A 26964-nucleotide genomic window follows, 5' to 3' on the forward strand; every position below is an offset into this window, starting at 1 on the left:
ATAACTTTATATTATATATTTCGACAACTAATTAATATTTCTGCTATGTTCTAAATATCTATTTTCTTTTTAAAATATATTCATTTTGTTATTGATAATAATGGAAATCATTATTAAAAATAATTTTAATATATATATATATAACATAACATAATTTAAAGAATCATAAATAATATTAAAATTATGTAAATAAATTAACTTAAGTAAAGAAATTAAATTAATAAAATGTTAAATAATAAAATTATACTTAAATTTTAAATTATAATTCATTATTTCTTTCAATCTTACATTTCTTTTTGTTTTATTTATAAATGAAATTTGTTGGAGATCCCAGACTAGATATTAGAGTCTTTCATTATATATAAGTGGGTGCAATCCTCACCTCATTGAGCCGGTTTTATGAGGTTGAATTAGGCTTAAAATCCACTTTGTAATATACATGCATTTAAAAAAAGACTTTCGGATTATCTAATTTAGAAACTAATTATACATAAAAAAAATCAGATTATATAATTCAGAAGTTAATTATAAATTTTAAAAAAACTTTGTAGTCCAAAAAATTAGAGAAAAATATTTTTGGAAATAAAAAAATTTATGAAGCTTAGAGAAGAACATGGAAGTGGGCGAAGAAACAGTCTCCATTTTATTATACGAGTGTTGTCTTTTTTTTTCTTTTAAGGAGATAATTGTTCTGTGAATTTTCTTTAATTTCTGTATTTCTAAAGAGTTTTTCACTTTTTACTATACACAACAATAATAATAAAACATACCAGTTGAATTAATTGGTAAATTCCGTCTCCCACATCCGATGTGCTGACCTGAAATCTGAAGGGTTTGGATTTTCAGAATCAGAAATGAAAGCATTCGCAATTTCACCATCACTGCTTAACTTCAAATCTTTCACTTTCCACCACTCTTACTCTTCCAATCCCTTTTTTCCCCTCTCTTCCGTTCTCCCCTCTCTCTCCCCCTCCCGTCTCCTCCACCGCCCAATCCCCCGCCACTCTCCGATCATGGCCGCCGCTTCATTCAACTCCGAAAGCGCCCGTGCCCCACCCGCCATTCCCATGCCCTCTCCCCCTCTGTCCAAGGCAAGTTCTCTTTCTCTCTCTCTCTCTCTCCCTCTCTTCGTTCCCGCTCGCTCACGGCACGCGCTTTGTTATCTTTCAGTTCAAAATTGGCCTCTGTCAACTCTCCGTTACTCCCGACAAAGGCAGGAACATCGCGCACGCGCGGACCGCCATTCAGGACGCTGCATCCAAGGGCGCTCAGCTTGTGCTTTTGCCTGTCAGTTCCTTTTCCTTTTCCCCTCTTTTTACTTCTTCTGATGAACATGATCCGCGTTTTACTCTATTAAGGTTTGCACAACTTTGATAAACTTTCACGTGTTCTTGAACAAGCTTTGGGATTGAGTTAGGTTTTACGTCCCAATTCTAAGAATGAGTGCGACTGTGTTTTGTCAGGAAATTTGGAATAGTCCTTATTCCAATGACAGTTTCCCTGTCTACGCTGAGGATATTGACGCCGGTGCCGATGCTTCTCCTTCAACCGCCATGCTCTCTGAACTATCTCGTCTCTTGAAAATCACCATCGTCGGTGGTTCCATTCCAGAACGTTCTGGAGGTCGCTTGTACAACACTTGTTGCGTTTTCGGCACTGATGGAAAGCTGCTCGCCAAGCACCGCAAGGTACCGCTCCTCCGAATAATACTTCGTTATCTTGGAAATTTAATTTTGTAATTGGATGGAATTTTGGGAGGTGAATAATGCGTGAATTGTTTTTAGAATGTGCTTTGTTGTTGTGTAATTTCTGACATACTGCCTATCCTGCAGATACATCTCTTTGATATTGACATCCCTGGGAAGATTACCTTTATCGAGTCAAAAACTCTTACTGCTGGGGAGACACCAACGATTGTTGACACAGGTCTAATATGTTCTCTCATCACACATTCTAACTCATGTTCTATTTCAGTACTGATGCGGTTTTATATTTTGGTACTATTATGTTTACTGTCATGTAAGAGAAATGTATATTTAAAATTTAAAGTAGCTGGTAATGATAATATAGGCAGGCCGCAGAACAAAGGAAATGAAAGTCATTATGGTTGTTGACTTGGATAAACCCCTAAAGTTATTATGGTTAACTTGGATGAAGTAAATGTAGTTTTATACTTTGGTATTATGTTTACTTGTCCATGACATCTTGAACTTACATGCTACTCTACCATATCTTATGCACAATCAGCCATTGTATGTCTGTATCGAGGAATTTTGTGAATTATATCACTTGTTCAGACTAAATGTTTTTACGTATTTGTGGCTTCTCGAATGTGAGTATAGTGTCTGTGTGATATGAAAGAGGAAGCTGTTATATAGAATTCTGAAGGTTAGTTCAAAAGGAGAGGATAATGTGTAGGTGTGCTTTTAACTAGTTATGTTTGTGGTGTAGTTTTAACCTAATGATACTAGATAGAAGAAAGCACCCTGTAAAAGCTTCTCATCCAATCCTTATTTATAGAACAGAACACGTATTTTGACTACCATGTCAAGGAGTGATTTAATATTTTTTGCGCTATCAGACTATTTTTTTCTTGCAGTAAAAATTTCTATGTTTGAGTAAACAAATTGATGTGAGTTGATTCATGCAGAGGTTGGACGCATTGGCATAGGCATCTGTTATGACATTCGGTTTCCAGAACTAGCAATGATATATGCTGCAAGAGGTTTGTCTTTTCCATATTTAATATATTTGGAAACAATTAATCTCTCTCTAGTTTTGATTGGTTGCCTATGATTTAAGTTCTCCAAATTGTCTTTATCCATGCCTCCTAAGTGTCATGCTATTAGCATCATATAGTACCAATTTTGATTTTTTTGGGATGGATAGGAGAGATTGGTTCACATGCATTAGGCAACACTGCCTGTGTATTTCTTATTTCAGGGATATACTAAAAGAAATTTCAAATCCATAGTTCTTGGTATGACATTTCATTTCCTTTATTAGGTTATCTGTCTATTATTCCTCTTTTTTTGTATACACTTTCAAGGATCAATTGAGATTAATTATCAAGTTGTGTTGATTTGAAAACAGATAAACACAACTATTTTATTATTTTCTTGTTCTAAGATTTGGCAAACTTATAGTATCAGTTAGCTTTTGACTTCAGGTGCTCACTTACTCTGCTATCCCGGGGCATTTAACATGACAACTGGACCATTACATTGGGAGTTATTACAGAGGGCAAGGTAGTAAATGGATACAACTAAGTGAAACATTTAGCTACCTGGAACACTTGTTTTAGTTGTGTTTCAGTTAAAATTTATAACCCTATCTAGTCTTGTAAATTTCCCTTAATTTGTTCTTGTCTCCTAATATATGATAATATTTTAAATTAATACCTTTTGATTTTTATTCATTTTTAGTCGTTGAAAATTATAAAACCACATGCTTTTTTTTGTCTCAAGTGAGGAATTAAAACCACACTCTTTTTTGTTAAATTTAGGACTAATCATAAATTAAATTTAACTAGGGACTAAATTGAAAAACGCCAACTTTCAAATGTAGAAAACATACTGAAGCCAATAACGTGTTACTGTCTGTAAACAAACTCAATAAACTTGAAACTTAACTGGGTTTTTTAACTAATTACATTACATCCACTAAAATGGACGATTGTTTTCTGAACCATATTTATAATTTGTTATAGGCGTTTGTAGACAAATATAATATTGTTTGTAGAAAACAAGAAACTGCTGATCATAATTGAAGTTAAAATATATATTTGGGTTACCTTTCTCGGTGTTCCACTTTCATTTTTTTCTTTTGACTCTTCCTTATCTTTGGCATAGAAAACCATTTTTTATTTTAAGTTTTATAAAATATTCATGATTAAGCAGTAATGACTAATTAAAATTCCATTGCTAATCTATGCTTTGTTTCTTCTCTTGCAGGGCTACAGATAATCAGGTAATGCTCCCTTATTTTTTCGAACTTATGTAGGGTTTTAATGTATGAATACTAATATTTTATTTTAAAAGTATATGAAATCCGAAATAATCTAGTTGTTTTCATTTATGTATTTAGTTTAGCTCTTGATGGATCAACCGAACATTATGCTTGAAAAAGTAGCTTTAAATTGGGAGAAGTATGCATTGTAAATAAGAAATTAAACTCCCCAACTCCACAATTTGTTGTAAATGTGATAAATTGAAATCTTATGCTACCTTCTATGAAGCACTGACCCCAACACCAGACATAATTGACATGGACACCGGTACACAACTTTCCAAAATATAGGACACCTCAACACTGCTAATATGTACACATACACACACGCGTGTAAACTCAACGTGACAAAAAAACTCAATTGTTTTCTTTTAATTTCTTTTTCATCTTTTTATTATCGCAGTGCCCAGTTCAGCTAAAACTAGGTGTCGGGTTAAATTTTTTTACTCATGTTCAAGTCGTGTGGAAGAGATGTTCAAGATGTGGCAACTAGGTGTAGGAGCCGAATAAGATCTTTTAACTGTGACACTGAAAAGTGTCAGACACGTGCCAGAGGCGTGTCTGACAAGTATGTTGTCCAAAAAAGTGTTGAACGTGATGACATGACATGCTATTCTACGGTGGTGTCAGTGCTTACTAAGCGACCTGTTTCTGTGTTGTTTCCCTTGTTCAACAAGGTGGTGTCTCAACAATATATTTGCGTATTTCTAAAGTCTAAAGTCCAAATATGTAGATTAATATCCACTGACGAGCAATGTATTTTTAGGAAAGCTCCACAATTCCTACACATCTCAGTATTTTACATCCACAGATGAGCAGTGGATTTTTGGAAGACAACACTACACATCTCAGTATTTTACAGTTGAACTTGAATCGCTGGGATTGTGTTAGTAAACTACCTATGAAGAAGGTTTATAGCAGGAAAAGGAAGTGTGGTTACAAACAGAATTTTAGAGTCATGAGGATTTATTAATGGACCATGGTACTTTAACCCCTAATAAAAAAATTACACTTACTTTAAATCCACTATTTTACCTTTCATCCTATAAAAAGTTCATTTTTTTAATTATCATGTGATCCCCAAAATAGGTTGTCTAGTGGTTGGTGGGTATCAAATGACTATTTTTCTTTATTAATAGCATTAGCCTTGTAATGGGCAAATAACTGTATACAGGGAGGGAGTACATAGGGAAAGATAAAGTTAGTAACTGTCCAGTAGACAGTATATTTATTAGGAGACTGGAATAAATAGGAAAAAGGGAGAGTTAGTCCTTTTACTGATATTTGAAATTTTGAATCAGAATTATAGTGGGACAGTCATGGTCTATTAAGTGTCCCATTTATATTTTTTTCCGGTAATTTTTCATATTCATTTCAGTTTGTGTGTATCCACTACAGAGCTACATAGTGAGGATTGATTTCAATAAATTTTCCTTTTTTTGCTTATTATTTCTGATCCTCTTCTATTAGATTTATGCAGTTGATTGTGATTAAAGCAGGGTATAGTTAGGGGTTTATATGTGTCCTGACCATAATAGTCATTGTTTGAATTGTAAATTTTAAGGAGATTAATTGATGCTTAACTTTAAGAAAATCTTTACTGACAGTTATATGTGGCTACCTGTTCGCCTGCCCGAGATACAGGATCTGGTTATGTAGCCTGGGGTCACTCTACTCTTGTTGGACCAGTAAGTAGAGCCATTTAATGTTCTGATTTGTCAGTATTATATTTTCTGAGTTTCTAATAGCAAATAGAAAAGGGAAAATATCTTTAATTCTGTACTTACTGTGGAATAAATAAAATATGGCAGTTTGGAGAAGTTCTGGCTACTACAGAGCACGAGGAGGCTACCATCATTGCAGAAATTGATTATTCGATATTGGAGCAAAGAAGGTTTTCTTTTATTCACACTAAAATTCTACGCATGTATAGCTTTTAATTACCTGTCATAATATTCATACGAATTGTTTTCATTAAATTATTCAGGACAAATCTCCCTGTAACTAAGCAAAGACGAGGGGATCTTTACCAGTTGGTGGATTTTCAGAGGCTGAATTCCCAGTGAATGAAAGCAGGTCTATTGTAATTTAGACATCTGGATTACCTTGTATGAGGCATTGGCTTGCTGATATGGAATCCGAACATGAAGGGAAGAAAGAAATAAAGGAATTTGTGCATTCTCCAATAACTTTTGTTGTTAATGCTATATCATTTCTTCTAATATCTCTCAATTACGGGCTCACACGTTAGTTTTTGTGATGTCTGTATGATAATAAGTATCTCCAGATTGATATCAGTGTAATCTAGATCAGGTTGTGGGATTGGTTATAGCCGTTGCCCAATTCACAAATCAATGGATTATTTAAGTTTCTAAGAAAAATTCTGTGAAGTGCCTCTTCCTTTTTAGTAGAACACGAACCAGTTGTTGTCGTTATAGAAAGTCCTTCATCTGACATATCGGAGTTCTTACTAGGCATCTTCTTTTTCGTAAACCTTGTAGTTAGTATTTTCAAATTTATTCAATTCTGATGTTAATGGAGAATATTTGAATACTATTTTCCGTTTTAAATTATTAGAATATAATTAATTTTAAAATTTATGCAATTGTAGTATTTTATTATTATGTAATATTGAAGAAAAAATGTATTTTTATATTGAATTTGTGATAATGTCATTTTTTAAATTAGTTATTTAATATTCAAGCGTTTCATAATTCCATTTTTTCTGAAAGAAATTATTTAATGAATATTCAAGCGGGGATATGGGTATATTGAAACCAGTACAATTTCTTTTTCTTCGATTATTAATATGATATACAAGTTTTTTTCTTTATTTTCTATTATGTAGAAAATATATTGTACCACTTATTGCAACCTTGTAACAAATCTAAATTTATTGTCTGCAGTCGTGTATCTTTTTAAATCCTGGTATCTTTCTAACATAAATCTCATAGTTTTGATAGTTTTAGCTTGGAAGTTATATCCTTCTATAATCACACAATTTTAAAGTTATTCCCTCCATCCTATTTACTGCTATGAACTAGGGTATACTCTATTCTTTTAATATTTTCTTATATCTCACAATGTGTATGGACAGCAGTGAAGGTACAAATTTTATGAAATAGTACTTTTTTAAAAAACTTAATTCTAAATTCGTCATGTAAACATAAATTGAACTTTTGACAATTTAATTAAAATTTTGACATTGATTTTTATTCAATAAACTGACGATTAAGTAATTTAAATATAATAAGGTAATTATTGTTTTAAAATAATAAAAATTCAACAGGATTAATGATTTTATTTCAATTTATTTTTATATCTTTAATTGAGAGTAGCTGTGAGTTTGGTGATAACAAGAGTAGTATTGATGGTGATATATATGAGGTCTTTGTTTAAAGGGTGTGTTATGGTTCATGTCTTGAATCAACTAAACATGAAGGTAATGGACTAATGGTGTTTGCAGTTAGGTACTGTTATTATTATTTAAATGTGATTAAATTTGGGTTGTATTAAATTTCAAATTTAAATTCCACAGTCGATATTTTTTTTAATTGTTTTAAGTTTCCCGATTTAATTACTCCGTTTTTTATTCTGATTTCCATTTAATTACTTTCTAATTTTTAAAAGTTACACAGTTTTGCAAATTTTGCTCCCCAAAAATACCTTTTACTAATTTTGACCTTCAATTTTAAAAATATGGAAAGTTTTGTTTCCACATAGAAATTGTCACAATAAAGATAATTATGTGACGGTTTAATTAAACTGCTACTTGTAAGAAAATCGTCACCATTAAAATAATTGTATAGTTTAATAAAAAATATGATTAAACTACTTATTTTTTATACATCTCTGGGTTTTGGGAGAGTTGATACGCGCAATTTGGCATAAGAAGAATTAATCTACATTGGTTGAATTTTATGAAAAATTACCAATAGATTGTTTATTAACTTAAGTTATATGAAAAAACATATTATTTATTTTATTTAAATGGTGGTGTTAATTATATGATTTATTTGAAAATAATAGAAGAATTTAAGAAAGTATTGGCCTGTTAAAAAGGCAGATAGTTAGAGTAGAGGCATGCTAACGATCATTAAAAGACCAATTTTGCAGACTCTTCTTCCTCTTTAAAGATCCCTCATTCCCTACCATTAAAGCCTCTCTGTTTTTCTTTTTACCTTTTTTTTTCTGTCATTTCCATTTTCTTTAGCTGCACCACCTTTCATCCTTCGTTTTCAAATTCAAAGAGCCACCAAGTTAATTTCATTATTTCAAACACACTAACATAAGAGCAAATCAATACTATAATTATTATATGAGATCATTTTTCATCTTTTCAAAACCTCTGAATTCGGCGTAAAACAAATTGACGGATACGTAGGTTATACAATTTCACAATTTGTATTTGTCATAATAAAGTATTTTTACTATATATAGCGTTAGAAAGAAATGATAATTATAATTGTTTTTATCAATAATAAAAACTAAATAAATGTAATTCATTTCAAGAGTAATCCAACCCTTATACAAAATAAAAGATCCAAGACACTTATCTTAAATCTCACGCCGTCAAAAGTCTAGAATTACAAAACATCTCTGACTTAGCTGAAAGAAACACTCTTAAAAACAAGTACCTAAACTAAAAAATACATAAAAAAAACTATGGTCATACATATCCACTAAAAAAAAGGAGAACAAACATTCAATATCAAACATTCACTTAAACAAAAGTAACCATTTTTAAACAATGGAGGGTCCATAATCTCCAAAGGAAGGCATTAATCGAGTGTGGATTCTTTAGATATTCTGATATGCAAATTTTAATTGGTAAATCGTTTTTGTGATGGTAAAATCAGAAACAAAATCTCAATAACATCATTTTCCAATAACACTTTCCATATTATTCTCCTTTTGCTTCCATGATATCCCAAAATCAACCGATTGGGGTAATTCGCTTATGCTAATCCTGTGTTAGTCATCATGATTGACAAACACTTTTAATACATCATATTAAATATTTTAGAATCCGATAAATGTTTTCATTGTTAAAATTTTATTAATTTTTAGCTGTCAAGAAATAAATATATTTTTGTAATCAATATTGTAAGTTAAGAAACTTATTGATGAATATTAAACTTGATTATTCATAATTATAATTAATCTACGGTATATACCAACCATAAGAAACAAACTTGATGCATATCCATCCCTTCTGGACTATAGTCCAAAATAGAAGTATATACAACAAAGGCCATAATTTATTGACAGCATTGAATAGTTAATTAATTTTATAATTTTATAATTATGTGATGCTGAAGAAGTTTGATTTTATAGGCTTAATTCTGAGAAGGGTGTCTGAATGAAGTTCCTAAATAGTTCCCTTAATTGACTGAATTGTAGGGAATAATTTTATATTTACCTAACATAAATCAATAATGCCCTTGCCAGCTAAATTGTAATTCTTTTTAAATTAACCAACCATATGCAACCGTATATTTATCCATTTTTTGGTCAGAATATAAATTAAAACCAAACTAAGAAACTATAAAATTAAACTCACCCTACTCTGAATAGTTAAATGGAATTTAATAAGGATCCATATTTGTCCCCATTCAAAAAAATTCCACCCTCTAAACAACATAAAGGAAAAGCCTCACGCACGGGCTAAACTAATAGGTAATCATCAAAATTCTAAATTCCCAAATATTTTCCCATTTTTCACACGTGGGCCCTCGCTTTCACGGCTGCACCGCTACTACTCAACACTTCACCGCACCGGCCACTCTCCCAAACTTCATCAACGGCTACAAATTCGAATTTGTGGCTCATCATCAGAAGAAAAAAGTGAAAAATGACACGTCAGCGAATGCCAACCTGGCAGAGTGGCGCCCAGGGAAAGGAGGGTGGAGACGCACGCGCGTGATGAGATGAGAGCTTTATAAAGTGTCTCTCGCACTGTTCCCTTCTCCTTCGTGTATTCATGTATTCATGTTCTTTCTAACTCCAAAGCGTGTCACTCTGCTCTCATCACTCTTTTCTTTTCTCTTTCTCTAGACAAGGAATCAATTACCCTGTTCACGTTTTCTCACGACCACAAAAAGCCTACGAACCAAGCAAATCATCATCTTTCTCCTTCCCTCAATCATGCCCCTGTCATAGCTTAACACAACACAACTCTCATCATCCTCATCATTCTACACCACCTACCTTCCATGGCAGCTTTTCAACCTCCTTCCTATACTTCCCACACCTAAAACAAAACCCAAAACCCTACCCCACCACCCTTTACTCCCTGTTCCTCACTCTCCCATCTCATCATTCCCTTTCGCCCGTGCTGTTCCAATTTAACTGCACACCCAACATGTACGCCCTCGACATTTCAGAGACACAACACAGGTTCAGGTTCCAAGACCACGCTAAAAACCCCTCCTTCTCTTCCTCTCTCCTCGACACAATCTACCGCTCCATCGACGAAGGAGACAGGACCACCACCACCAACCACATGAAACTCCACGCCCAAACAATGCTCAAGAACCAGACCAGACTCCTCGTCCAAGAAGAGTTAACGGTGTCCGCCATTTCCCGCTCTAAATGGAAGGGAAGCGAGAAAACGGTCAAGTCACAGGTGGAGAGAAAATCGAAATCGCGTTTGCATGGTCACGACCACGACCACGAGGTAATGTTCTTCAGTTCGACTTCGAGTTGCTCGGATTCCAGCTCTGGGTTGCTGTCCTCCTCCGACACTGAATCCTTGTACGGATCGAGGTCGCGGGTTTCGTGTTTCGCTCCTTCGAGACCGAAGCCGTCGATGACGTCAGCGAGCAATGAAGAGCGTGTGATGAAGACAAAATCGAGGGCGTTGAAGATGTACAACCATCTGAAGAAGGTGAAGCAACCCATCTCTCCGGGGGGGAAGCTGAGTAGTTTTCTTAACTCTCTGCTCGGGAACGCGAAGAAAGCCAAAACCTTGGACGAAGCAAAACCCAAGTCGGGGCAAGAATCCACGTGTTCCTCTGCGTCCTCGTTCTCACGCTCTTGTTTGAGCAAGGCTTCGCCTTCCTCAAACAAATTGCGCGACGGGGTTAAGCGAACGGTGCGCTTTTACCCTGTGAGCGTGATCGTGGACGAGGATTGTCGACCGTGCGGGCACAAGTGTTTGTACGAGGAAGACACCACGCGCGTGCTGGCCATGTCTATGCCAACAGCGTGGAAAATTGGACGCAACAAGAACGAAGAAGAGGAGAAGATTGTGGATAAGAGCAGGCGCGTGGAGGGGGCTGCTAGAGAATTTTTGAAAGGGTATCACCGAAGTCAGAATAAGAGCAATTTGATTAATTTGAGGGATTTTCCCAATGTTGTGGAAGATGATGATACCGATGATGACGATGCAGCGAGTTATTCAAGTTCGGATCTTTTCGAGCTCGATCACCTTTCAGTGATGGGAAACAACAGGTATCGTGAGGAGCTTCCTGTGTACGAGACTACCCATGTTACTACTAATCGCGCCATTGCTAATGGCCTCATATAATGTACTTTCTCTCCATTACAATCCTAGTTTCATAATAAACTACACACATTACATACACATTACAATCATTTTGTTTTTGTGTTATCATCGCTCAAAATCAATGTATTATCATCTTCATAACTACTTATCTATGCAAGATATGGAGGCGAATTAAGGCTGCGTTTAAGTAATCATCCATACTCCAAACCATTTGTTATCTCCACCATATTCGTCTGTTTGTAGGTATCTCATAGTGACCCACAATCAATGATACCATAAACTCAAGAAATAAGTAATAATTACAAGTCATCTTCACATAACTGGTTGTAAGAAATATACTAAAAAATTGACCTGATATGTAATAGGGATATTTAACATTTCTACTGGATCATGAGTTATACATAGATGGTTTGGTTTTTATGGGTAGTGCGAATTATAAACTCAGTTAGTACAAGATATTAAGTTGGGTTTGTGATTGGTAAGTGGTGGTTTTTTACATGGCATGTTAGACAGAGTAGGTTTTTTGGAATGTGGAAGTACGTATATGGGAAGGCGTGCGTGTGTATCTGTCATAGAATGTTGTTGAGTGAGGGAGAATATGATAAAAAAACACAGTAGCTGCGTGATTTATAAAGTGAGTAGGGTAGATGGTTTCTAAAAGGAGAGGGAGGTGGGGATGTGTAAATTCTGGATCACGATCAAACATTGATTGACACAGATACTGACAGAGTAGTTGGATGAAGGAGGAAGAAAATTATAGAAAAGAAAAGAAAAAGAGGAAAGATTCGAGATGGTAATGAGAAGCAAAATGGGGTGTGTGATGGTAAAGGGAAAGGGAGAGATCTTCGGCCATGGGAATAGAGAAAGTGAATACTAAAGCCTATGCTTTCTTAATTTCTTTCTCTCTGGAATTCCTATTTTGTAATGGTCCCGTTACTTGCAGGTTGCGCAACCATAAAAAATAAGCGACAACGTTTTTATATTAATTTTTGTTGCTTTTATATTTAAAATTGTGTACTTTAACGTGGTTGATGGTTATTTTATGGTGGCAATGGATGATGTTGAGTGATGAGGGGAAGAGTGCAGTTAGTTTTGTCCTTTGTTTTGAGGAGTTGTTGGTACATAGTACAATGCAAACTCTGCTAAAAATGATGGTGTTGAAAGCAAATACAAGTCACTGATGCGCGGTAAAGTAAGTAATTATTGTTGTGGGGTGTTGAGATGCTCATTAATCACACCCACACTTCTCAATACCCATCACTGTTCCTTCTACTTCACAACCCACAAACTTATCTCCTCCCTGTAATAACTATTTATTATATCTTTTTCTTTTACTTTAAAATTTAAATCATTCTTCAAGTTTTGCCATTTTAAAACACTGTTTTGATCCAACGGTCAAACTCACCCATCCTAAATGGAACAACTCGTATACCCAGATGAGAGTGGGAACCCAAAAGATACCACACTTTGTTATCTCTAATTCATAGTTCATGTTCCCTAAGTATTGAGCCCAAAAGGTTTGCAAACGTTCTTATACTAGATCATTATTAAAAAATAATAAACTTGTTCTCGAAGTAGTGTGAGGGTTTAGAGAATGATTGTTTCTACTTTTATCTTTGGTCGGTTGTTGTTATTATTGAATTTCTGATTCACCTTTCTCCTCTCGGTCGTCTAGTTTCACAGGCTGGGATGGTACATGCAGAAGACACTTTAATGCTCAAGTCAATCAGGATGTCGGCACTCGATTGTCAGAGTATTGTAGATAATGACATACCTGGTTCTTGGAATTTGTGCTATTTATATTACCTTAATGGGTGTTGGTGGACCGGATTTGGAGGTTGATTCATGTTTAAAGTTGTGTTAATCAATCCTTAATTATGGATTAACCCTGTTAACTTGGTCAACTCATGACTCGTCGTCATGAGTCGGTCGGTCGCGTGTCGTCACGTGATCTTCTGTGGTCGATTGGTTGAGTGGTCGAGTTCCTCAGTAAGTGACTTACTGAGTAAATTTGTCATCTAAAATTGAGAAAGTTTTCAAAAATATACATTAAAAAATAAAAAATATTATTTTGACAAATTCATAATTAAATACACGGAGTTTATAACTTTTCAAAAGTTTTCCATCTTCTTATATGGATCTACATTTCTTTTAAAAAATCTATTTTTAACAGTTATAACAATTTAGTATTATCAACATTATCACTTGAGTCTAAAAGCTATACATGTTAATCAAATAAATTTTCTTAAATTGAGTACCACTTCAACAATATAATCACCAACTACTTCATTTCACCCCACACTGGCAATAAATGAGTCCCCAAGACCCATGCACATAGTTTGTGGCGTTGGATCATGATACTGAAAATTGTATTCTGCTGAGTAAAAAAAAACTGAAAAATGTATTCTAGAGAGATTATAAGTATATAATTCAGGGATAAATAAATAATGCAGAGAAAAAAAATTCCAAAAAGATGGCAAATAAATAACAACATTACCGTATTTAAATTATTGATAAACATAGAAAAGCAAAGCAACGTAGGATTGATTGGTGGTAGACCTAATAATAGGGTACTAAAAAAAGCATATATAATTAAGATGAGTACGTGAGGAGCATGACGAGCATGCATATGGTTGCAAAATGTGAAGACCCACATAAAAGGAATCTCTCCCTTAGTCAAAATATGAACATGATATCATTTACAAACTAATATTTAATTTATCTGTTCTTCTTACGCAATGTTTTAAATTCAAAATTAGTGCAGAAATAAATAGTAAAATTAAAAACTGTGTTCCAAGGATTTTGGTTGGTTAAAGATTCCGTACAGTGGTGAGTTGGAGAAGTAGCATTGCAATGAGGAGAGGAATAAAATTTTGCTGGCTTCTCCAAAAGACTACGTCTTCCATTAAAAATGAAAAAGGATAATCATTATTATCGCATTTCTTTCTCCTCCATATCTTCCTTTTTTTTTCACATTATTATTCATAATGTTTTTTTATTTTATCTCTCCTTTCTCTTCACCTCCCAGTGCCACACTTAAAAATAATGCATTAACTCATCATTATCCAAAGAAACTATACACGTCTGAGAGAGTTTGTGTAAATAATATTAATTAAATAAATTATGCACATGTTACGGCATCAGTATTCGTTTTTTTAATTTAATTCTGGTTGTGGGTATCGAGATTGACTCAGTTGTTACTAAAAAACCTTAGTTGTGATCATAATATTCCCTTCACTAGGACTCTTGAATCCCTATACCCTTAAAGCATTAATATATGTAGCCCTTATGAACTACAAAAGTCAAATAATGCTGCCATACTATTATGTATATAATCCAAATAAAGTTGATTTCACATTGGTAAAAACAACAATTCTACAACTCTACAATTTTTTTTTTTTTAAATATTAATTTATAATAAAATAATAATTTATTTAAATGAATGTAATTAGGGTTAATGTGGTGCTCATATAGTCCACAATGTAAAATTGAATGATAAAAAAAAAACTTGCAGAAACAACTCTAAATAAGAGTGACAAACAACTCTTATGAGTCTTTCATCTTATACTTATCCATTTTATATGTTATTGTTGTGAATAATGATAAATTGACACTGGTTATGTTCACTTACTTTAAAATAAGTTATTTTATTTCAAAAAATATTTGTAGAATAGTTATTTTTTATTATTAGAGTGTAAAACAAACTTCATTGTTGAATTTTTTTTTTATCTAATGTATATTCTTCTCACTTTGGAAAATTCAGATAAAAGTTTCCACGCTTCCAAACTGTAATAAATAAAATGAATTCAACAACAACATAAATTATACCTAGAAAAACAATTTTTTTTAACCCTCTATAATCCTTACATGCATAATTTATTTTTTCTTAAAGCTTAACATTAACCACCCTCAAGAAATCTAAACCATACATCATCCTTGGAAGGTGTTTGTGTTTTGCCGCTTTTGAAATGTCTGTTTTCGAATTAGTTGTGTGGGGTATACAAAATTTTGACTATGATAGTGACTTAATCGACCTTTTGTGTGTAACTGTGTCATATGAATCTTGTTGGAGTTGGAAGTAAACTCCGGCAAATTTTCTCTCAACACACCTATCGTTTTGTGAAGGTCTCCATCTTCATATACAAACTCACAAATTTGGCCACCCCAAAATCTGTCCCATTCTTAAACAGTATAGTTAATTTATTTTAGACAAATTAACACCTCTAATAAGTATTCATAGAGGTTTCTGTAGGTGGCAGGAAAATTATAAACCCATTCTTTGTGATTAATGTGATTAAAGAAATAAAATGAGTTGTGTGGGTCCTGGCATGCCTTTGTGGTGTTCATGAGAAAGTCCGTCAGTTGAGCCTGCAGTGCAGTTAACAACGAAAAATGTGATGGTTATGATTAAGACAGTCTTTACCAGGACACTTAAGTTCCCTTCATATATGCTTCATTAGTCTTTGCCTCCTACAACACAACATTTGGATGGAGAAGATGAATTTAAGTGAGAGCCAAAGTACTCACAACAACTTTTCTCGCCAAACATCAAAGTCAAAGAGTGGATGCTGTCGAGGTTTCAGCAGCGTTAGGACCGTGTCATCCACCGCACCAACCTCGCAACACCATCAGCTTCAGCAGCTTTACCAAAAACTGGAACTAAAGGTACCTCTACTCTTTTCCTCATGCAGATTCCTTCCATTGGATATTCAACTCAAATTATTATGTCTGAGTTCAATAATTAGGTGTCGGGTTTGGAAAAAGAGGTGCAAAGGCAGACAGAACTGCGCGTTATGTATAAGAAAAGAATGGAAAAAACGCAGGATTACTTAAAATACTGTCTCCAAATAGCACAAGAAAACGGAATCTTGGACCTCATTATCCGCTCCAAAGGTGAAGTTTCACAATCTCCTCTCTCTCCACATGCACATGCACTCAACTCCACCCCCACTCCTTCCCACAACCACCCCAATCTAATGCCCATCCTTCATCAAGCCAAAATCAATGGTTGGTTCATCAACCCTAACGAGGTAACTAACTACTTTCTATCTTCCTTCTCTGCACCCATTCAAATTTGGAATATACCTCACATTTTGCAGTTAATGGACAGATTCAGCTGGGAGAAAAAATAGGGCAGGGAACAACGGCGGAGATTCATCGCGGGACGTGGCGCGGATTTGATGTGGCGGTGAAGTGCATGTCTGCGGCGTTCTTCGGCAAAAATGAAAACGGTGTCGTATTCTTCGCTCAGGAGGTTGAAACCCTCTCGAAGCAGCGGCACCGGTTTGTGCTTCACCTCATGGGTGCGTGTCTCGACCCTCCGCATCATGCATGGTTGGTTACCGAGTATCTGAACACCACGCTCAAGGAGTGGCTACATGGGCCGGGCAAAAGGCCCAAACAAAGAACCGCGCCACTTCCTCCCTTCGAAGACAGGGTGATGCGGGCCCTGGAAATAGCCCAGGCCCTGCACTACCTCCACGAACAAAAGCCCAAAGTTATTCATCGTGACTTGAAGCCCAGCAACATCTTCCTGGACGATGCGCTGCATGTTAGAGTGGCGGATTTTGGTCACGCACGGTTCTTGGGTGATGACGAAATGGCCCTCACTGGAGAAACAGGCAAGTTTAACAAATAGCATCATTTTCAGTTGGAAGTTAAGTTCTTTAATGTTTAAAAAAAAATGATTTTGAGATGTAATCAATAAAGATATTTAATAGTATATAAGTGAATATAAATCTCATAAATTATTTTTTTGTTACACTTAAAGTTCACTCCTTAACATAATATCAGAGAATCTTTTAAAATTTATCATAACGAGATTTTGTTGGACTTATTATACTTCCTACTATCAGATCATCCATAAATATATAATCTCATGCATGAGTTGACAACTTTGAAAGAGTAAAAATATTTAATAATATATAAGTCACTGTAAATCTCACTTTATAAGTTGATTTTATAAAATTGATTTAATTATATTTCATAATATATAAACTGTATAAACCTCATCTTTTAACATGGTTTTGTAAATTTAAATTTAGCTTACTTCATAATTTTTCCTTAATACTAAGGTTGTTTTATTTATTTATTTTCATTTTCTGCAGGAACATACGTGTATATGGCACCAGAGGTAATTCGGTGCGAGCCCTATGATGAAAAATGTGATGTATACAGTTTTGGGATTATACTCAACGAATTACTTACTGGAAACTATCCTTATATCGAGACACAACTTGGCCCCGCAAAGGTAACTACATCACTTCCAATTTTTTAACTAGTGTTTTCTTGTGTTAAATGTAGTTTATATTTAGTTTAATTATCACGTATTTTAATATATATTTTTGGTAAGCTAGCAACAAATTATTCTCTCTTTTTTTATACCTGTAAAGAAATTTAAAAAGAGCTTGCTTTGAAAAGTAAAATCTTATTTTGTTGTGAAGATTGCTATGGGAGTTGTGGAGGATGAGCTAAGGCCTGTACTTGCATCAAGGGACGATGGTGAGCAACTGGAAGAACTGATTGACCTAATATGCCTTTGCTGGAATGCAAACCCATCCACTCGACCACCCTTCGCAACAATTAGTCATACCCTCAAATCTTATGTCAAAAGGCTCCTTCAAATTTCAAAGTAGTGTATCAATTATTCAATAATCAACTATTTCCTAATTATAAGAGGAGTATAATTAAGCATTTTCATGTTTAACTTTTTTTTATTATCAGTAATAACAAATATATAAATGTAAACTACTTCACGGATGAATCAACCCTTATATATATAGAATTCAACATCTAACAAGAATCACCCGACCAACAAACAAAAACACTATTCATACTAAAAATCCAAAATACATCAAGCAACCAATCCCATACATTCCAAAGGTTTCAAACACCAACTGGAAAACAGAGCGAGATTTTACAAAGATTCAAGACCAAACCTTAGCTTGCATCAAGGTAGAAACTTCAGACGCGTCGACCACACCCCTATTGAAAATAATAAAATTTTTGTGAAACCAGATTTCTCCCACCTTCCCAACCCAAATTGTACTTCACACATCATTAATCGAATCAGAATATGTGTTCATCCTGAATTGAACAAAACTTGTCAAAGAATCATTGTGAGACACGAATCACACTCACACGTCATTTTTAACTAGTGTTTTCATGTTCGGCTTATGCCATTCATTATTTGTTGAATTAATAAAATGCACAATTACTTTAATCAAATCTATTTGGTAAAACGCAACATCAATTAACTCATTTTTATATATAATAATTTTTTCTTAATGAAAGGAGAAGGATGAAAGGAGAAAAAGGAATGTTAATGAGTCTAAAGCAGTTGGCACATAAGGGTTATCGAGGGTCCCCATCTCAGATAGTATGATTCATAATAGTTATCGTATTGGTGGTGGTGATGGTGATTATTTGTGAAAAGTTCATCTTCTATTTTGAATTTTGTAATCACCTTCTATTTCTTCAAATCTTTAGTATAATAATATTTCAGATATTATTCGATTTTTGGGGCTCGGAACTGTCGGTGTTTCTGATTTTTAAATCTCTTAGAAGACAGTAAAAACATGGGTAGCTTCAATAATTCAAACGTGGGTTGCTGAGAAAAAAAAAATAATAATAATTCAAACATGCGTCAAAGAAAATAAGAAATATCTCTTTTGCATTAACACGTTTCGTACTCAAATTCCCACATTGTTTTAATTACGATCATTTTGTGCGTGCTATCAGGTTGAAAGTTGACAAGTTCTAGAAGTCAAAGAGTATTTCTTAAAAAATGTAAAAGATACACTGAGAATGTAAATACTAAAACATCATTATTTGATTAATTTTGACTAATTACACTTGTAAATATTAAAAGAAATATTTAACCCTATAATTAATGTAGTAGATATATATATCAACTTATAGTTTGTGAAACAATTATTCTTGCGTGAGAAAATTTGTGGAATCATTGATACATCAACAAAACTAGGTTGAAACTCTTGAAAAAACTATTTTCTTTTAATTGATAGGAGTATTCTTTTATTTTTAGTACAATTGATAAAACTCTTTAAATGAATAATACTTCTTCATTTGTAAATTAATTTATTTTGTTCATAAAGTATAATTTTTTTTAACTAGAATTTTAAGATTGGAGGCTTAAAAATCCTTTAACTATTTGTTAGAATTTAAGCTACAAAGTGTGTTTCTATAACTTTTCGTTAGGTTACCTTAAAAATAGAATAAAAGAGGTCAAGGACATACTCTAAATCTTACATGTATATAATCTTAACGTAAAGGAACAAACTAATATTTTCTTCATATGTAACCATCTTAAACAGAAAAAGGTAAAGGGAAGTAATATTGAAAATTATAAATTTTATTTAAAGACAAAATTAAATAAATAAAGAATAGAAAATTTATAAATTGTTTTTCTATCTCAAGTTAAGTAAAATCTTATATGTTAAATAGATTTACAAAATTTATTTGAAAAATTGCTATTTGTTAAGAGAAATTAATTAAAAAAACCCTCATTTACTCTCAAGATATAATTCGCTTGATAAATTATAATTATTCAAGATTACAAAATGCAGAAAATTCTCAAGGATAATCATCGAATCAAAATCATAAATCACAACTTTCATCATATCTAGTCATAAACATCAACATAAAATTATCTTTTGCTCAAACTTCCATGCTTAACCAATTAATGTTTTCAAACACATCTTTTAAATTCAATTCTTACCTATTACCAAGTTTTAAGTGCATTTTTATACTATTTTTTTCACTTCACATCTTCAAATAGTCATTAAATTTTAGTTTGATTAATCAAAACACATAAAATTATAACCAAAACTACAATGTCCAATTATACAAGTAATGTCAAAATAAAGAACTTACCACTCTCAATGACATCATTTCATAGCTTCACTATTCTATAATTATCAATAATGTCAATAATTGTCAATTCTTAGCTTCCCTTATTTAAAAGTTGTTTGTTCACCAAACAAAAACAATCACAAGAGAAAAAAAAAGATAGTTGAAAATACACCAAAGACCTCAACTAGTTTAACTCGTGAAACCTTAAAACATTTATTGAAAGATTTAGACAAAAAAAAATAAATATAGGGATACTTTAGAGTAGAAAGGAAACTTATTCTAAAATAAATTTTGATTGATTAAAATTGATCTTTATCCTACACCATTTGAGTGACAGAATCTAGTTAAGAAAATGTGAGAAACAACTCTATTAAACTAAAAAAAGAGAGAGAATGAAAAGGTTGAGAAAAAAAATAATACTGTAGCTTAAAAATTATGTAATTATCGGTTAGTATATTTAGTTTATGGATGATTAAGTAAAATCTACCCTATTATAAATGTATAACAATATTGTATAAAAAGTTAATTAAATTTTTTATTTTACACATTTGTTATCTTTCAATTGCAACAACATTTTGGCTTTCTATTTGAAACGACATTAGTTGTAACATTGGCATAGAAAATAATTTCACAGGTGATTTATGATGTGATAAAATATAAGAAGACATAAATGAAGGTTGGAAGAAAAACTGCCCTGAGACCCCATACTTAAAGGCTTAACAGAGAAATGGACATGCATCAAAGTAAAAGGAGAGGAGATAGTACACCACTAACAATGTAAAAGGAAACAAATTTATTCATTTGATTAAACTAGTTTTTATAAATAAGGGACTAATTACAAAAAAGACAACTTAAAAAAACAAAAGATTAATATTATTCTATTAACACGAACCAAACAATCTTAAAAATCTCGATTTTTTAATTATTCTATAGTAAACACAAGGAGTACCAATGTATTGTTCCTTATCACTTTACATCATAAATAAAAACTAGCAATAAAATTGGAGTTTATATGTTTATGAGAGATGCTTGCAATTGTTATACCGTAGATCAAGTTTGATGCAAAAAGGTGTGTCCTCTGATTCATGATGATGATGAATTATGTTTGTTTAGTAAAGCATACTTGCTCTGCTACTTGTTTACCTTCTTAGGTTTGGACTTTCTTGGGACCTGTGATGCAAATCCAGAGTTTCTTCAACCCATTCACTTTCTCCTTCTCTCTCTCTGTTTTAAAGTTTAAAGACTCAAACTTTTCAATTAGTCTTCTTCCTTGCCCTCAAAACTTGGCCGTTGTTTTTGACTCTCATGTAAGCACCTTCACCCTCCATTGGTGCTTTTAGCTACACCTGTGTCTATGTTTGTGTTTTTTCAACCTTTGCCAACCAACTCTATCTGTCATCCACTGTTCACTATCTCACATAACATAACTAGTTACAGCTCCACCTGATCTGTTTCCTTTCATACTCTATTGTTCTTTTATTTGTACCATTTTGTCTAATACTATTAGTCCAAATCCAAGTTGTTCTTGATATATAGCATTAACATTTTAAAAAGGAAGAACACATGTTCAATAGTAGGCTAGCGTCAGTGTGTTCATTTGTTGTGATTGGTCACTTATTAAATTCGTCAACTTTGCATTTTAGGCGCAGGGTTATGAATGGATGCCAATTATGACAAGCAAGGTCTGCAAGGCGGCGAAGTGAGCATGGCTGAGAAGAAAAGGGAAGTGATGGTGGCGATTCCAAATGAGGGTGGTGGTGAATCTTTGATGGCGCAGAGAATGTTAAACGACAACGAGGTTGCTGCAAAGTCGCCACCTTTGAACTGTGCTTCCCCTGAGATAAGGTTCATGCCAAGCCCAAACAAGCCCCCAAAGGTTCCCGCTTCCAACGCCAATCTCACTCGGAGAAAATCACTCACAAGGTCAGTGTATTCCAAACCCAAATCAAGGTTTGGTGAACAGCCTTACCCTGTTGATGGTACCCTTTTGGAAGAGAATGGTACCTCAACTTTGCAAGAAAATATGAGTGTTGGTTCACCATATAAAGCATCGCCTATTAACAATAAACCTGGAACTGTTAATAGAACAGTCTCCATCCTTTCTGTGATCACTCCCAAGACGCCGTTGATGGCGTCTCCCGGGCCGGCTGGCGGGGAGGATTTCGATGAAATCATTTACAGAAAAGTTGAATTGAGTAAAAGCAAACGCAGTAGGAGAGTGACAGCTAAGGTTTTGTTTGAATGGTTTGTTTTTGTGTGCATTACAAGTAGCTTGGTGGCTAGTTTAACAGTTGAAAAACTTAGAAGGACGGAGATTTGGGGTTTGGGGATTTGGAGGTGGTGTGTGCTTGTGTTGGCGACCTTTTGTGGCATGTTGGTTACCAGATGGTTCATGCGCATTATTGTTTTCTTGATTGAGACCAACTTTTTGTTGAGGAAAAAGGTGCTGTATTTTGTCCATGGACTGAAGAAGTGTGTCCAGTTCTTCATTTGGCTTGGTTTGGTTCTTCTTACATGGGTTCTGTTGATTAACCGGGGGGTGCACCGATCTGAATTGGCCACAAAGATTTTGAATGGAGTAACATGGACTCTTGTTTCCCTCCTCATTGGAGCATTCCTGTGGTTCGTGAAGACATTGTTGCTGAAGATTTTGGCGTCAAATTTTCATGTTAAATCTTTCTTTGATCGAATTCAAGAATCGCTATTCCATCAGTACATTCTGCAGACTCTTTCTGGGCCTCCACTTGTAGAAGAGGCTGAGAAGGTTGGGGCATCCCTCAGTGTTGGTCACTTTAGTTTCAGGAGTACTGATGGTAAGGGTGGAATGAAGAAAGAGACTATTGATATTGCGAAGCTTCACCAGATGAAACAAGAGAAGGTTTCTGCGTGGACCATGAAGGTCTTGGTAGATGCAATGACAAATTCAGGGCTGTCCACAATCTCTGGTGCACTAGATGAAAGTTTTGATGATGGAGAAAATGAACAGACTGATAAAGAGATTACTAATGAGATGGAAGCAATTGCTGCAGCCTATTACATTTTCAGAAATGTTGCTGCCCATGGTTGCACGTAAGTATATATACACTGTCACTTCTAGTTGTCTGTAAAATGTATTTGTCCTTCTCCTTTTTTGTGATATTTGCCTCTCTTGTTTCTCCTAAATAGTTCTGTCATTATGAATAGGTACATTGATGAGGATGAACTACGGAGGTTCATGATTAAGGAAGAAGTGCGGATGGTATATCCCTTACTGGCTGAAGCAGAAACGGGACAGATTACCAGGAAGTCCTTAACAGATTGGTTGGTAAGGTCTACTACATCATCTAAAAAATTGTCGTGATAATGAGAGGACTGAAATTCTGTTTGGGTTGCAAACATATCACTCCATAATGTTTGTTATTGTTGGTGTTCTTCAGTTGAAGGTATATCAGGAACGCAAATCATTGGCACATGCCTTAAGCGACACCAAAACTGCTGTGATACAACTAAACAAGCTCGTGACAGTAATCCTAATAGTGGTAAACATAATTGTGTGGCTTCTACTAATGGAGATTGCAACAACAAAAGTACTTGTATTTCTCTCTTCCCAGCTAGTACTTGCAGCTTTCATGTTTGGAAACACTTGTAAGAACATATTTGAAGCTATCATCTTCGTGTTTGTGATGCATCCATTCGATGTTGGTGATCGATGTGTTATTGATGGGGTTGAGGTAATCTATAGCAACTAAATTTTGTTTCCTTGTTTGAGATTTGCATATTAATGCCTTCTGTTAATCTGACAGCTATTGGTTGAAGAAATGAATATACTGACCACAGTCTTCTTGAAGCTTAACAATGAAAAAGTGTACTATCCAAATTCTGTATTGGCCATGAAACCGATTAGCAATTATTACAGAAGCCCAGATATGGGCGACCGTGTAGAGTTCTCAATTGATTTTACAACACCAGCTGAGAAAATTGGGGCACTCAGAGAAAAAGTAAAGTGGTAAGCTAATTGTATCTTCATGAGTAAATGAGTATATTCTTTATAGTCCTTTATTTTTGTCTAGAAACTTAAAACTCACCTCATCAAATGATTTAGTTATGGCTTCCGATTATTATTGGTCCATCCATGGATCATGCAATAACATATGACCAAAAAAGGGAAACATACCTTCGAAGTTTTACCTTATGAAGTGTATATTGTGAATTAGTATGTTGCATATAAATTTGATTGTGAATTATTGCAAGTGCAAGTGTGCATCTTCAACAGGAGGATAAACTCTTATTCCTGTCATGCTCACAGTATGTCTGTGTTTTTCTTTGTTCTAATTTGTTTTTATATAATTAAGGTACCTGGAGAGAAATCCCCAATACTGGCACCCTAATCATGGCTTAGTAGTGAAGGACATTGAAGACGTAAACAAGATTAAGATGGGTATATACGTTACCCACACAATGAACTTTCAAGAGTTTGGGGAGAAAAACAGGAGAAGAACTGAACTGGTGATGGAAATAAAGAAAATATTTGAAGAACTCAACATCAGATACAACCTTCTTCCACAAGGAATTCATCTCAAACGTATGGAGCCAGACCCTAGGGTGCTCAATACATGAATCAACTGCATACATGCGAGCCTCCTATGTTTCATTTCATCCATTGGTTGATTTAATTGGTGATAATTGGGAGTGGTTCTTTAGTATAAATACAGGGCTTAGTATTAACAATTTTACTTCCTACATATGATATGATTAAGAAATTATGAATTCAAGACTCTTGTACCAACCTTCAAGTGGATCCAATGTAAAGTTTCGTCCCACAATTGAGCTCTATCCTCTGAGTCTGCCTTTAATTTGATTAGGTCAATATCGTTTCTGATGTGTGTTATGTGCAGCTTGGCTTCTTTTTTCTGTCATGTCTATTGTCTTTTTTGTTAAATAAGTTTTTAGTAGTAATTGGGTTTTAGTCTCTTTAATTTTTCTCCATTTTGGTCCCTTGTTTATTTCTGTTATTCATAATTTGTTTGAATGAGGGTAGTTCTTGTTTTTGTATTTTGATCTATTTTTGGTTCCTCCCAAAGATCAATTATGAACATGAGAAATACAGACTAGAAATGAACAGCTTTCTAAAGAAAATAAAATCAAAAAATTTAACAACTTTATATTTTTCTACTTTTTATTCTTAGTTAAATTTTATCAAGTAATAAAAAGTAGTGTTAGTTTCTACATGCTTCTAACCAGAGAGGGTATTCTTCTGAGCAGAGGTACCCTTAAATAGGAGGTCTTAATTGGATAATGTTCCAGATTATGATAACGTTATCCTCCCAATAGCAAGTACAGAATATCCCACGTAGGATAACCTACAAGTGCCACGTTAACAGAAAATCTCCATTTCATTATCCAGTCTCTGAGCTTCAACATCTTCACCAGACTCTTCAGGCCAGACCAGGTAAGCACAAACCAAGGCAACACCTGAGATGGCTTCTGCTTCTGTTCCGGTGGCTTTGTCTCTGACCTCTGTCACGCACAGCAAGCCTTCATGCCAAGCCTTCTTCAGGCCATTACCCCTACCACAACCAAAGAAGACCCTCTCAACAAAGCCACTGTCAAACTCCAACCTTCAAATTAATGCATCTTTGAAGGAGAAGGCAGTGACAGGACTCACAGCCGCAACCTTCACAGCCTCTATGGTGATCCCAGAGGTGGCTCTTGCTGCTGGATCCGACTTCTCCCCTTCTCTCAAGAACTTTCTATTCAGCATCTTCGCTGGTGGGGTTGTGCTAGTAGCCATACTTGGAGCAGTTGTTGGAGTTTCCAACTTTGATCCGGTTAAGAGGACTTAAAAACTATGCTCTACTTTTCATTTTTTTGCCTTTCTCACTGTTTCGTTTCTTGCTTCATGTAAGTAAGTTTATGCGACTGGTTTTGTTCTATATCATATGCATACTAAGTATCTCAGCTCCACTTTATTCTGTACCCTCCTCCTGCTTCTTAATTTTATAATATATTTAATAACTGCGTTTGAACCCCGGTTCAACATGTTTATGTTGTATGTGTTTTATATTGAATGAACTCGCAGTTTGTGGGTCAAAAACTATGATGAACTATTGTCAGAATTCTGAAATCTTGATTCACACTACCAACAAATATGTTATGAGTTCAGCCTTCCCCTTTGTGTCACCCCTATGTGGTAAAGTACTGTTTAATATAGAAGAATTTATCCTCAACTTCATTCTGCTTAAGAACACCTCACCTCAGTCAGATACAGTAAGCCACGCCATGCCCAGAAATGAATTTGTGTCAAGATCAAATAGATTTAATTGTGTTTATTGGTATCAGCATAATCTGAGTTGTTGATTGAGCTTTTAGGTTGTGTCAATTTGGTTATTTCTCAATCAATTTCTTTTATTATGATACATGTTATGTAAGTAAGATCAATGATTACGATTAGATACACATTTTCAATTATGTTCAGTGATTCTAAATTACGGTAATTTGTAAAATTCATATTACCTAAGTTTAATGAAGCTATGGTGTACTGGGTTTTGAATGTAAACTACAAAGATAAAATACCTACCATAGTGAATGAGTCTTGT

The 26964-nt window shown here is 34.2% G+C and overlaps 5 protein-coding genes across 6 annotated transcripts; all 5 read left to right on the forward strand.

Annotated features, from left to right (window-relative positions):
- Positions 1-752: 752 nt before the first annotated feature.
- LOC137820595 (omega-amidase, chloroplastic) lies at positions 753-6389 on the forward strand. Its single transcript, XM_068624748.1, has 10 exons — positions 753-1091; positions 1171-1287; positions 1464-1688; positions 1833-1926; positions 2651-2725; positions 3170-3248; positions 3954-3969; positions 5616-5696; positions 5820-5902; positions 5996-6389. The coding sequence occupies exons 1-10, from the start codon at positions 855-857 to the stop codon at positions 6072-6074; spliced, it is 1086 nt and encodes a 361-aa protein (XP_068480849.1). The 5' UTR covers positions 753-854; the 3' UTR covers positions 6075-6389.
- A 3577-nt stretch (positions 6390-9966) lies between these two features.
- On the forward strand, positions 9967-11662 carry LOC137822724 (protein BIG GRAIN 1-like A). The gene has a single exon (XM_068627677.1). It carries the CDS (start codon positions 10373-10375, stop codon positions 11537-11539), a length of 1167 nt encoding a protein of 388 aa, XP_068483778.1. The 5' UTR covers positions 9967-10372; the 3' UTR covers positions 11540-11662.
- Positions 11663-15997: 4335 nt separating this feature from the next.
- Positions 15998-18188, forward strand: LOC137821825 (serine/threonine-protein kinase STY46-like). Its single transcript, XM_068626590.1, has 5 exons — positions 15998-16183; positions 16264-16548; positions 16629-17139; positions 17626-17768; positions 17962-18188. Exons 1-5 carry the CDS (start codon positions 16007-16009, stop codon positions 18151-18153), a joined length of 1308 nt encoding a protein of 435 aa, XP_068482691.1. The 5' UTR covers positions 15998-16006; the 3' UTR covers positions 18154-18188.
- A 3132-nt stretch (positions 18189-21320) lies between these two features.
- Positions 21321-26413, forward strand: LOC137820367 (mechanosensitive ion channel protein 10). Of its 2 annotated transcripts, none has more exons than XM_068624421.1 (6): positions 21321-21458; positions 22033-23458; positions 23573-23693; positions 23806-24099; positions 24172-24374; positions 24721-26413. In XM_068624421.1, the coding sequence occupies exons 2-6, from the start codon at positions 22047-22049 to the stop codon at positions 24983-24985; spliced, it is 2295 nt and encodes a 764-aa protein (XP_068480522.1). In that variant the 5' UTR covers positions 21321-21458; positions 22033-22046; the 3' UTR covers positions 24986-26413. The 2 variants fall into 2 exon arrangements, with proteins under 2 accessions (XP_068480522.1, XP_068480521.1); XM_068624420.1 differs by lacking the exon at positions 21321-21458 and adding an exon at positions 21480-21696.
- Positions 25846-26462, forward strand: LOC137820369 (uncharacterized). The gene has a single exon (XM_068624423.1). It carries the CDS (start codon positions 25846-25848, stop codon positions 26209-26211), a length of 366 nt encoding a protein of 121 aa, XP_068480524.1. The 3' UTR covers positions 26212-26462.
- The last annotated feature ends 502 nt before the right edge of the window (positions 26463-26964 follow it).

This window comes from Phaseolus vulgaris, chromosome 9, assembly GCF_000499845.2.
Source record: "Phaseolus vulgaris cultivar G19833 chromosome 9, P. vulgaris v2.0, whole genome shotgun sequence".
Lineage (NCBI taxonomy): Eukaryota > Viridiplantae > Streptophyta > Magnoliopsida > Fabales > Fabaceae > Phaseolus > Phaseolus vulgaris.